We start from the raw sequence: 13,000 nt of genomic DNA, 5'->3' as shown, positions 1-13,000 counted from the left end.
CAGCGCCGGCGGGAGATGCGAAAGGGCTGAGCGGGAAGGAAGGGTGCTCTTCCTCACGGCTCGCCGCAACCTCGCAGTCCGCTCCGGTCCCCTCGCCGTCCGGCTCTCCCTCCAGCCCTCCCGAGGGCACCCCGCGCCATGTCCTTCCGCCAGAGGAGCCCGCACGGCGGCACGAAGAGCAGGTAGGGCCGCCGCGGGCTGAGGTGAGGGGTGGCGGTACCGGCACTCCTCCCTCCCCCTTCTTCCCTCCGGTACAGCGGTAGCCGCCCTCGCTCCCGTCCCTTAGGCGGGCCCCGGGGTCGGGGGGGAAACCGCGGCCCGCGCGCACCTGCGCGCGGCCTCCCCACCCCCAACGGCCCCCACGCGCCGCCGCCCGGGGTCCGCCATGTTCGCCCGTGGGGCTGCTGCTCTCCCCTCGCTGAGGTGCGGGTCCCCAGCGAAGGCGAAGCTGGGCTGGGCTGGGCCGCCTGGAGGGAAGCGGGGCTGAAGCTCCCGCGGGGGGAAGGGGTGTAAATGCCCAGGTCTCCCGTTCCCCCATTGTCTGCCAGGGCGGGCGTGAGGGGAAGTTGTGGGGCCGTTAGTAGCGGAGTTTCCTTACGGGGGTGAGCCTCCCTCCGAGGGACTCTTAAGGCCCACACCTACTTGTGTCGCTAAGCTTGATTTGTTGAAGTAAAATTAATAAGTAAACTACGATGTCTGCATGGGATGGTGTTTCGAAGAGGTTAATAAAATAAAAGCACCTAGCATGCTCACCTTCTCTTGGCTTGTCTGCTGCCAGCCCACAGCCTCCGCCTCGCTGGTCCCAAGGAAGGAAACGTGGCGCAGATGGAAAGCGGAGAAAGCAGAATGAATCCGATTCATCCATTTCTGATGAAAACAAGTACAGGCCTTCTGACAACAGGCTGGACAGGTAGGCAACGCTTGCAATAGAAACAACTCTCTGCTCTTTTGTTCACCAGGAGCTGTTGAATTGACTCTTGTACTCAGTTTTTCAAGACCTGCCTATTTATAAATCACTCATCGATCATAAATAGCTGCTCTTAAAGGAGGGAAAAGAATCAAGTGCAGTGTTCTTATCTTGGAGTCACTTCTTAATAACAAACATTTTTCATTTTTATGGCCTGAATTATTTTCTTCATCATTTTCTGTCCTATTTCATTCTTGCTTGCTGCTATTTATTGTGAAGCATAACTGCACGAGCCAGTTATGTTTGTTTGTGGATAAAAGCTGTACGTACTGTTGTGGTAAAATTAAAAGTCATCTGTCTTCATATTTCTGAAGGCAGAACAGACCATCTTGAAAAGTTGTGCCTGTCAGCACATGTGTGCTGGGGTCCACTTCTGAGGTCACTTGCTCTGTTCGTACTGCTGCTCGCTGCCTTCCTTACCATTTCCCAGCACAGGTGAACTTCAGTTCAGTGAAAGTATCTTATTTTATATCACTGTTTATATCTGAGCTATTCATGTCATGGTCCCTTGAGTCCCTTTTATCAGTGGACGGGAGTTGTGGCCTGCAGCCCAGTTGATTGAATCTAGATTTCTAATCTAGAATGAGATGGGTTGTGCCCTGTAACTACCCATTTTTCTTTGCTGATAGTAAGCAGCGAAGACATTGGTCAGTGTCTCAAATTACAATATCCAGAGTAAATTAAATTAATTTGGGGAAGTATGTTTGAATAGGAGTACAAAGATGAAACTTTACAGATTGCTCCATCGCTTTCAACCTAAGTAAGCAATGCTTTTGTGCGTCTTCCAATACTGAATTGAACAGGTGTACTTTCTGGTTTAGTTTGGATTCAGCTCTAAAGTTGTTCTCTTCCTGCGCTAAAACTACTTTTTTCAACCTTGTCAAAATAAAATTTTAAAACGGGAAGAGGATCAGGATGGAGGCTGGGTCATACAACAGATTCAGTCTGGGGTGGGGGCTACAGCATTGTTTTTCTGCAGCTCTGGCAGAGTTTCAGCACCATTTGCAGGTCCTATCACAGCACCAGAGCTTCTCACCAAGTGTGAAATGGCATGTGGGGATGAGGGTCTGAAGAAAGAGAGCTAAGCTTATTATGGCTGGCACCAGTACTGTCATAGTGAAAATTTATTGAGAGAAAAAGCTGTAGACCCTCCCACGTTCTCCCTAATTCTCTGTATACACAGCACAGGTACAGAAACAAACAAGTATAAAAAGGTATGACACAGTAGTGAGGAAAAAGCTCAGATGGTGGGACTAACCAGGTGCTTCTGGGATTGTGCTGTTCTCTATCATGGGAGAGCAATAATTGAGTGTGGCCTGCATTTTCTGCAGAGCTGGAAATCCATATAAGCAAATGCTAAAAATCCTTGGAGGTTGGACAGATGTTTGCAGAGGGACCTGTACTGTTTGCTATGGATTTTTAATTTTTCTGAGTTGGTAGCTGAGTTTCATCTAAAAAGTACTTTTAGTTTGAATTTAACAAAAACTTCAAAGTAGTGCAAGCCTATTTCTGAGCTGGGAGCAGGGAGGGAGTTGGAACTGGTTTTAGCGCAGATGGATCTAATTCCCTGACTTCAAGGGACTTCTTTGCATGGAATCCTGGTACGTCTCCAGAGCATTTGCAGATCTACTGAAAAAGCTCTGGTCTGTAGGATATGGTTTTGAGTTTGTACTTTAGTAAAATTAGTCATCAGGAGGACAGAAACTAGAAAACATATTCAATAATCTGAATGTAGACAACTATTGTTGGCTGGGAAGGGATGTATGCTTATTCCCCTGCAACAGTCTGAATCTGCTTGTGATGCTAATGGACTACAATAAAGTTGTTAAATACCATTTTGCAAAGTCATAGCAAATCTCAGTTTACTAGCTAAAAATTGCCTGCTTTTTTTGTGCCTTTGCCTTCTCTACTAAGTATATTTTCACATGGAGAAACTCCTGGTGCTATCATATAATTTTAATTAGCTGTACAATTTAATTCTGTCTCTTATATAGCTAATGAGTCTGTAATCATGAAAGAATAAATATTTGTTAACTCATTTAGTGGAGTGAAAATAAGTGAGTAAACTTGGTATTTCACATACTGTCTTCTGAAGGACACCAGGTTAAAGGTATTGAAAGTGTAGGCTAGGTTACATGCTACAGTGGTATGCTTCTATAGATAGCTACAAAAACTTTTTAAGGAAAAAAAAAAACCCCAAACCACACAACCTCAAGGTGGCACTCTCAACTGATGCTTAATTTTACAATTATAACATTTTAATAGAACAATACAAGATTTTCACAGCCATTGTGAGTACTATAAATTAATATATTAAATAGTTATCAAGCTGTGAATGGGGGAGATGCTGGGGGTGATGCTGGGAAATACAATAAAATAAAATGTAGAGGCTTTTTTTTTGTCTTTCTAGTTTTACAACACCGGAAGGCCCTGGACCCCTTTCCCGCTGTTCAGATTGGGGAACTGCAGTGGAAGAAGATGAAATGAGGACTAGTGTTAACAAAGAAATTGCAAGGTACCCACGGGTGTTTAAGATGAAGTGGGGAAAGGAGGGGAAATGGTAGGTGTCTTGTAGAATCTGTATTGACTTTTATTTTTAACTTCACCCTTGCAGTAAAATCAGACCAACCTTAGCTTCTTGTCTGCTGCTTTTAGGTCAGCTTTGGCTTAAGTCCTGCAGGAAAGACATAGCATACTCTCTGGAGAGTTGATGTGTATCCCTAAATACCTCCCTTTTGGAAGAATCCTTTCCTAAATCTCTTAGATTGAATTACTTTGCATGTCCTTTCACTAATTACTGTTTTTGCATATCATTGCTATAAAAAGATTTTTAGGGAAAAGACTTAGGAAAAGAAAGTCATCATAATTTTTTTAGGGGAAAACTGAAACATCAGTTCCATAGTGGAAAGCAGTTTACAGTGTCTGGGTTGAGTTCAAGACTGAGGAGACTTCTTAACTCCTTAGCTGAGAAGTAAAATCAACTTGTGAGCTGTGACAGTGGAGTCTTACATGTTCTCTTTGTGTATATTCTTAATATGAATTTGAACTCTTACAGATACAGAAGAAAACTCCTGATAAATGAATTTTCAAGAGAAAGGAAGTCCTCCTCTGGAAGGTAGGTTAAACTTCTAGCTCGGCTGAGGAAAATCCTGACAATAGGTCTGAATTTTCACATATACCATTGTTGCTTCTGAAAATGCTCAGTTTGAAATAGTTCATCTTAAGTCTGCTCTAACATCGTAGTTCAGTAACATCCCAAGTGTTCATCTGAAAAATGTTAACGTGTTTCTTTATAATCTTCTACATATGGGTTTGTTTGAGTGTCACTTGTTTTCTAGTAGTCCTAAATCTAAAATGTTTTTTCTTTAGTTCTGATTCAAAGGAGTCCACTGTGACAGTAGAACTTGAGACAGATGAAGTGGTTTTGATGAGAAGACAAAAACAGATCAACTACGGAAAAAACACAATTGCATATGATAGATATATTAAAGAAGTTCCTAGGTAAGCTGCTTGAGTTTCCGGAAAACTAAATGTTCGATTGTAAGTCGTACCTGTTCTTTATAAGCATATTAATGTACTAAACTTGGTATCTGGGACATATTCAAATAGAAGGCATCTACAAATTAAACTTTCTAAGACTCTTTTTTTAACTGATAAGTCACACTAACACTCAAAAGAGACATGGATTTTTATTTTTACAAGTTGGTATATGAGGAGTATCCCTTCAAACATTCTCATGCTGCAGAAATGGAACTGAAAGTTCTTTAGGTTGTGCTTGTCAACTAGGAAGAAACGAAACTGCTTTTTGCAGTCCGTCTTCTCATTAGTAAACTAAAAGACAAAATGGACTGTAGTTCCTCTTAAGTTTGGAATAAGGTTTTCAGACCTATGATTGATAATCCTTTTTTCATTTGACTAGACAGAAAAACTAAAGTTTATATGGAGCTGACAACTTTTCACTTGTGTGCTGGAATTGCACAGTATTATATTCTCATAAATAATATAGTAACTTAGAATTTGCTGTGTTGTAATGAGTCTCTGTAGCACGCAATCAGTCTGAACATTTAAAACTACGTGTTATGTATGTGTGAAAAACACTAATGAATTTTTCATGTCTAATATCGGAATAGATGTCATCGTATACCAGGAGTTCATCCCAGAACTCCAAATAAATTTAAGAAGTACAGCCGTAGGTCATGGGACCAGCAAATTAAATTATGGAAAGTTGCATTGCATTCCTGGGATCCACCTACTGAAGAAGGATGTGATCTGCAAGAAATGTATGTATACAGTATTCAAGATACCTTTATAGAAATTTATATATAAAATCTCATGTTAAAAAAGCATAGCTCTTTTTGAGACAAGTCAGTGATTGCTGAATGTTTTCCTTAGTTACTTATCCACACTTAGTGCTATTCGGTTCCTTCTCAGTCAAAATATCTAACAGCTTTCTGGACCTAGTTGGTGGGCCTAGACTTACCCAGTGTCCTTGCAGAGGCATACATATATATCCCTCACTTCTTTAACGTGTGTCCGCTGGGTGAAATCAGAGCTTATTCTGCAGTACTCTATAAAAGAAAATACCACACCATCAAGGCAAGCTGATTCTTTCAGAGCAGTCTGCAGATTAATCTGTGGTAGAAGCAGTGCTGGAGAGTTCTCACTAATTAACAAATCTCATGAATATTGAGCTTGGACTGATACAATGTACGAGAACCTGCCTCATAGCCTTCTTACTTGCTAGTTCAAGAACAGTGGTATAAATTCTTACTTCTCAGCAGAGAGGAGGAAAGTACTTGTAAAATCATCTCAAGGTACCATTAAATTAAAATCGTGGCCACAAGCGTTCAGTCCAAGCTACTATGGTATTCTGCTCTGGAAGATGTGGAATAATGCAGCTAGTTATTTTCCTCTATAGAAAGCAATATAGCTGATGAGGGAACACCCAAAATAAAACTGTGGGACTACAGAATGAAGGGGACACAGATGTAACTAATTCCTCAGGAATCGGTTTTGTAGTAATAAACTACTGTTTTTCCCTAACAGTGATGCTGATTTTAAAACCAATATGGAGCAATGGTATCTAAAAGCAAAGGCTTACTTTTAGCTTCCTTTTACTTGTAATCGATGTGAGGGGAGTTGGTTTGGTATTTCCGCTTGAAGCCTACTGTGTACATTGGTGTTGAAAACCTAGTCTATCTTCAGACGCTTGGGTCTAGTTCTGTGTATAGTGGGTATTAAATCTTATGTTGCAAAACAAATTGATGAAAACTTTGTCTGGAAAAAAGAAATTCCTTGCTCTTCCATAATATCATATGTCATCACTTGTATTGAGGCATTGTCTGAGTGTTGGGTATTTGTCTTTGACAAGTCGCAGTATTCAGTCTCAAGACTTTAATTTAGTCCTTGTCCCTTTTGGCTGTATTGAGTTGACCTGCTGTCCCGTTTGGTCTCTGCAGTTTGCTACCACTGTCCTTATAATCTCTGTAGGTCTCTTTGCTCTTGTTTGGCCTTCATTTTCAGAACTGCACCTACAAAGTGCAACTTACTACTAAAGAACTGAATTTGTTTTAAGCTGTATGCTTTTTAATTATTTTACAGGAGTCCTGTTGACCTTGGTGAGATGGAGACAGAATCTGTTGGAAGCAATTCTACTGAATCTCAAACAAGCTGTCAAGATAATGATGTAAGCATATCTGTCACTTGCATAAATATTTGTTAACAATAGGTCCATTACTTGGAATTAGATCCAGAGTAGCCTGAATACACGAGGAATTCCATAATCTTCTGTGTTTAGGGACTGTTTATAAAGCTGAGTGATCTTAAATTCAGATTTTTTTCCCAGCTCAATGTCTCTGTGTAGTCTGATTTCAGAGAGTTAAAACTTGAGTGACCATCTCAAATGACAGATATCTCACTTTTCATAGCCTGCGAAAGAAAATTTATCTGTTCAAAGCATGTCAGTTATGAACTGTGATGTACAGTGGAAATACTACTTTAGATTGCAATACCTAATGTTAAAATAGGATGTAATTTCCTTAGCACGCTCAGACTTTTTGAAGTAGGCTCTTTTTTATCCAGAAAGCATTTAGTACAGCTGAGCAGTAACCTTCAGTAAAGATCTAGTAACACTTTTCTTGCTGGATTTCTTTCTCTGGTGAATGTTGAATCGGTATAATGTATGCATATATAGACCCTTAAAACATTTGCAGGAAATCTTAGAACGCGGTTGAATGGGCAGCAACCTTCATTTAAATCTCTTTAGTCTTAAGACTAGCCTTGGGTTTTTGTATGGCCTGTAAGCTGTTTGTAAGCCTCTGTTGTAGGGTGGTCTAAACAAATTACAGGAGTGAAACGAATTATTGCATAACTAAACCTGTACTTAACTGCTAATTATGAACTGACTTTGTATTCCAGGATACCTGTTCTGGCACCCCTACCAAAGTTAGGCATGTCGACTGTCCAGCAGAAGGTGAATTTGACTTGGAAGTGTGTTTGAGTGAACCACTTAAAGATTTTGATACTGTGAGTTAAGTAGTCTCGTGCAAACTGTTTTAGAGTAAGTTTCTTTTAAATTTGAGAGGTTAGCTTGATTCATAAAATGTTAATAGTAAGAAAGCTTAAGCAAAGTTGAAGACTGTTCTCTAAGTTGTGGTTGGTCTACATATTCTCTGGACCAAACTTATGTAAAAATACAGTTGTGTGACTTCTTTTTAACTTTTAATTTATGTATATCAGATTTTTTAATAAAACCTTTCAATAGAAAAAAATGGCCAAAGGCAATGCTATCCTCAAGTAATTATAAATAGTTCATCAAGATCTTACTGATTTTTTTTTCCTCATTGTGTCCATAATTTCAGTTGTCCACCTGCAGATCAAGAGCAAAGTAGGGAGATATTTTTGAGCATCTGTATGTTACCTTGCTTTTCCATCTGACTTTACTACAAGGATCTGACTTGAAGTAATGCAGGTGGTAGCTGAGCCACACTGCTGATTAGTACTAGTAAACTCATCTACTGCAGTATTTACTGTAAGAATAAACTGCCTTACCTTTTTTTTTTTTTTAAAAAAAGCAGATTCTTTTTTATTTGCAAAAATGTTTCTGATTGGAAATAAAATAGTCTCAAAAAATTGGAGGTCAGTATGGTAAAGCCCAGGCAATAATGCTTTAAGAAGCAGTAGCCTGAATTTGAAATTTGTAAATAGTCATGAGTCATTTGTTAATACAGTGAAGAAAACAATGTGTAGGTTAAATGCTTGTTTCTTTTTAATTTGCTGATTTTAAATGTAAAACTGTTGTAAATGATAACACTGTACAGATTTTCTGCTGAAAGCAGTTAATGTTTCCATTACTTTTGTATGGGATGTTGCTGGAAAATAAATGGAATTGCATTTACTTATGACTCTTCAACTTCATTTCCTACTAGTGATGTTCTGTGGACAACAATGCAGGAAAATACTGAAAGCCATGTATTTGAGACTGATACTAGGCTAGGATATGTGTGTGTTAGCACCATCCTCTGACTCTGAGGGAGACCTTAAAAACTATTTATTTGTGTGCAGGCCACTGGGGTGAATTTAAGCTTAGTTATAATGGGTAAGCCTGTTTTTGATCTTTTGCAGACTCCTTAGAAAGCAGTTTAGTTCAGTAGGTGTCCATTAGCTCTGTTCTCTAGAAAAACTGCTAGAAGAGCTAGGTGGACACTTTTGTTAACCTTTTGTTAAAGTCACCTCACCTGGTTTTATCTTTAAAATGGAATTTCTGGGTGTTGGTGTTAAAACACCATCTGGCTCAGTGCAGACACTTAAACCTTTCAACTCAAGCGAGTATCCTAGCTGTAAGCAATACTACTAACTATCTAATTTGTTGGGCACTCTTAAAATCTGGTAGTTTGATCTGATGGGGAAACCTTCCAAGAGGAAGCAGTGGCATAGGGATAAGGATGGAGCTACACTCTGGTGTTAAGGAGACAGCCTTCCTAGCATGTATTTTTTCCAGAGAAGGCAGCAAAGTGATAGTTAGTCTTGGAGTAACTATCTTGGAGTAAGCCCTCTCTGCCTTCCCCAGATGCTTTTCTCATGGCACATTTTCTGGTCACACTGTCCCTGGTTGTTCTTAAGTGTTTTTGTCGTGTAATAGCTAATTGTAGCTTGAGCCACGATTTGCTTTGGAACTTTTTTCCTATATCCCCTTCAATAAAAGTGGTCTTAAGGTCAAGCCAAACTCTTCCATGTTTAATTAGAATCATTTGATGTCTTTACTTAAGGCTTCTACATAATGGCTAAAAGGGGTTTAAACTAGACTTCCCAGGTAGCATGGTAACTGGTTTTTAACTTTGATGATAGGCCTGACAGACAATTGCATATGAAGCTACTTGGGAACACTATTTCAAGTCATGGCTGCTTACCACTAGTTTTTTTAATGGTTAATGCATCTAATTTGAGGCAGCAACTTAAAGCTTAATGCAGTTCTTCCACTGTGCCGCTTGACTCTTAGTAACTGATGGTACTAAACTATTTTCATAAAAGTGTTTTTTTGAGAATGTGTTACTTCTGAATGTTTTAAAGGTTAGTAATGAGTAACATGAAGCCAAGAACAAACCCATTCATGTCTTAAGCTACAAATAGTTCACGCAGCTGAACATCAATCTAGAATAAAGTATTAATGTTAAATGATGTGTTTCTACCCAATGTGAAATGAGTAAGGCAAGATTTCTGTAGAAAACTACATATTGCATACCTGGAAACTGGTATTTTGTGTCCACTTGATTCTGTCGTCTTAACCTTGAAGTGCAGGTTAGTAGCTGACACTTTGATGTGTGACAGTTTGCGTGTTATCAGGAGACACCAGGTGCTTGGGCTGCTTACCCACTTGCTGTAGCGAGTAGTAATACTCAAGCTGTCTAGTTTGGTGGTGGTATACTGGAACAGCTATGCAGAGAATTAGGTGATCAGTGAATTGGCTTCTATTCACGCTATTCCTAACCTCAGGGTATATCTAAGTTTTGCACAAGTAAAGTGGCAGAACTTTTCAAGAGTACACCCAGGCTGATGAGGCTATCTTAAATTAACTTAAGGCTTGAGGTACTAACAGATAGATGTAATCTGCTCTCCTGAGTAACACGAGCCATAAAATACCACCTTAAATAATCCTGGAGTGAATCAGTAACTTTAATCCTTTATGTGGAGAACCAGAATGAGGCAGTATTGGAGTCCCTATGCTAGAAGAGAAACAATTAGATGAGATTTTTAAAGGGGAGCAGGGGGTGGTGGTGTGTTAATCTGTACCTGAGTATCAGAACAGCCAGTAGAATGATTTTTTTTTTAAAGAAGTTTTTCTAGGCCACTAGCTAGCCAAACAGGTTGGATCAGTGGAATATTCAGAAGATTGTTTAGAGGCTTCTAAAGGGTTAGGTTACTTACACCTGGTTTCTTAGTAAGAGTATTGACCCCAGTAAATATCCACTGAGATAGCTAAAGGAGATGCATACATTTCAGAGCTTATTGTACAATAATTTGTTACGCTACTAGTCTGAAAAATGTCCGTGTTTCTGAAAATCGGTTTTTAAGCTTTTTTCCATAACTTCACAAAAAATATTAATTCCAGAAAGCATCTAGGTATGGTATCTGAAACTGTTAGTATGGTTCTTAGTGAGAAGATAATACACGAACAAATACTATTTAAAAAAAGGGGGGGGGGAAAACCCAAGTAAACCCAAAACAAACAAACAAAAACAAAAAAAACCCACCCCCCACCCCCCCCCATGGTCTTTTTGAGTAATTTGGGTTCTCCATGACAGTCCTTATGATTTTGTGACTTGTGTTCTTTGGAATCTGTATTGGAGGAGGAAATGTAGGAGTCTTTCTCTGACTAAAAGATCCAGGTGTGGGGGAAACGTGAGGAAAACTTTGTGAAGAGCCATAATACCTGTGCAGCATAGAAAGATACTAGGCAAACAACTGAGCCTAGTACTTTTCTGTTATAATGGAACATGCAACAAATACTTATACTTTGGCAAATGTCTTGAGATGCTTTTAAATTTCTGCAGAGTAACTTCTCAGTGGTTTAGTCCATAAACTTATATATAATTTGAGACAAAGCCAACTGACCTGCTACTACTCTGCCAAGATTTTCAGCATAGGCTTTGGGGTATGATCATCTTGCTCTCAGCGTTGCGTGCAGCCTGCCCTCTGAGCTTATACAACTGTCTGCCCCGCTGAGACTAGTGTTGCTTTTCACTGTGCTGTGCTCGGTTCCATCTATGTTCCACCCTTTCACCTTTCAAAGCTGTCGTGTCACTTCTGCTTCAGAGCGTAAGGTCCTATGTTACTGTTCCTTTTTCTGTGCTAACTTATCCCTTGTTTTCTTTTCCTCTAATGTGCTTTGGCTAGCTTACAGGTAACTTAATTCTGCTGGCTTTGTTAAAAACAAACCTTAGGTGCTGTTCAGCATGCATGCTCACCCAGGAACTAGGTATATGTCGATAAAACATTTCAGCCTAGAAATGTAGCTGGTCCATGTTCAGTAGCTGTTTGTGAAACAGGCTCAGATTTTTGAATTTACCCTGAAACAGCTGGGCATCCATTGTAGCATCTTTAATTCTACGAATTATTCCCCTTTGCTTCAACTACTTAGAGAACTTAGTTTTTATGGATTGCATTTAAAGAGTCCTCATGTTGTCTGAGTTTGGATGTTTTTTCAAAGGTGCTGAACACTGACTTGGAAAACCACTTTTTTGCACTAGAATAAAGCCCTCTAGTGATTAAATGCGGGATAACCTAGTCCATTTAGGTTAATGTCTGGTAATAGACTGAACTTAGGGAAAAGTAACATCCACGTGTTCAGTTGTGCATAGTTGCGTAGAGTGGAGTTTGCTTCAGATGGAGAATTGGCAAGTACCGCTGTCAAACTTTAGACTTATTAGGTTAAATTCCTTTAAAAATAAAACCAAACAGGTTGTTACGTAGGCAGCAGAACCTGTCAACCCTGCTTTTTATGGATTTGTGCCTTCTGTTTTACGTTTCTCTTACTCCCTTCGCACCTAGTCTTGTCCTCTTTCAGCATCCTCATGCCATGCCTGGCTAACTGACAGTAGTCTTAGCTATGGCTAATTTAAAGCCCCCTGTGGTTTGACTGGATAGTTGGTATACATGTGCTGATAGGATGGCAAGCAGAACGTTTGAGCTAAGCTGTCCCAACTCTTCTGTCACTTGGGCATTACCTGGGTCTTTCTTCATTACTTAGCTGTTGTCACATAAAGCTTAAAGGAACATACGTACCCTTTTGTTAATACCTGGAAAGCTAGTTCAAAAATTAGAGGGAGCAAGACAAGTTTTTGGAAAAAACTTGACAGTACAATGATTTAAGCCTCTTTAAGGAAGCCAAGCTAAAACCATCTTTGTTCCAGGAATTCATCTTGAAGTCAAAAATACCATTCAAACAACATTTTGTTCAGTTGTGTATTTACTAAAGTTATTTTCAGGATTATCTGCGTTGTCATGTTGCTAATACAGATAAAACCCCTGGTACAGAGGCAAGGCATACATAGAGCAACTACGTATGCCTGAGTATGGATCTGTGTGGAGGGATCAAGCATCTCTTTATCAAAACTGGACTGGTAAACGAGCACTTTGGAAAGTATTTTGAACTTGCTGGAAGTTCTTGCTCTTCTGTGTTTTCTTCTTCTATATGGTTTCTCAAAATGTGAGAAGATTGGTTAATAACTGTTTAAGAATAACTTTTTGAGTGCTTCCTGACAAATAGGGATAATTTTGGCAAAATATTATATAAATAGTTTAGAGATGGAAGTTACTTTGGGAAGTGTCAAAAATCCATTTTCTTTTCAAAGAAAACAATGCAGTTAGGATGTAGTGTATATGATAAATTGGTTAGGAGAGAAAGCGGTATTGTGGAGCAGAATTTATTCTATACATGTAGCATTTAATTTTGTGGCATCTGGGTAGTACTTAAATACAAAACACGCAAGGAATCAAGATCTAGCATCTGTCACTTCTGGCCCCCACTGTATTTTT

The 13,000-nt window shown here is 39.5% G+C and overlaps 1 protein-coding gene across 1 annotated transcript; it reads left to right on the top strand.

Moving 5' to 3' along the window:
* SLBP (stem-loop histone mRNA binding protein) lies at window positions 1-8,028 on the top strand. Its single transcript, XM_075499582.1, has 8 exons — window positions 1-182; window positions 779-910; window positions 3,378-3,482; window positions 4,023-4,082; window positions 4,337-4,468; window positions 5,098-5,247; window positions 6,569-6,653; window positions 7,385-8,028. Exons 1-8 carry the CDS (start codon window positions 139-141, stop codon window positions 7,499-7,501), a joined length of 825 nt encoding a protein of 274 aa, XP_075355697.1. The 5' UTR covers window positions 1-138; the 3' UTR covers window positions 7,502-8,028.
* The last annotated feature ends 4,972 nt before the right edge of the window (window positions 8,029-13,000 follow it).

This window comes from Mycteria americana, chromosome 4, assembly GCF_035582795.1.
Source record: "Mycteria americana isolate JAX WOST 10 ecotype Jacksonville Zoo and Gardens chromosome 4, USCA_MyAme_1.0, whole genome shotgun sequence".
Classification (NCBI taxonomy): domain Eukaryota; kingdom Metazoa; phylum Chordata; class Aves; order Ciconiiformes; family Ciconiidae; genus Mycteria; species Mycteria americana.
Note: the sequence above shows the minus strand (reverse complement) of the source record. Positions and strands in the feature narration are given on the sequence as shown.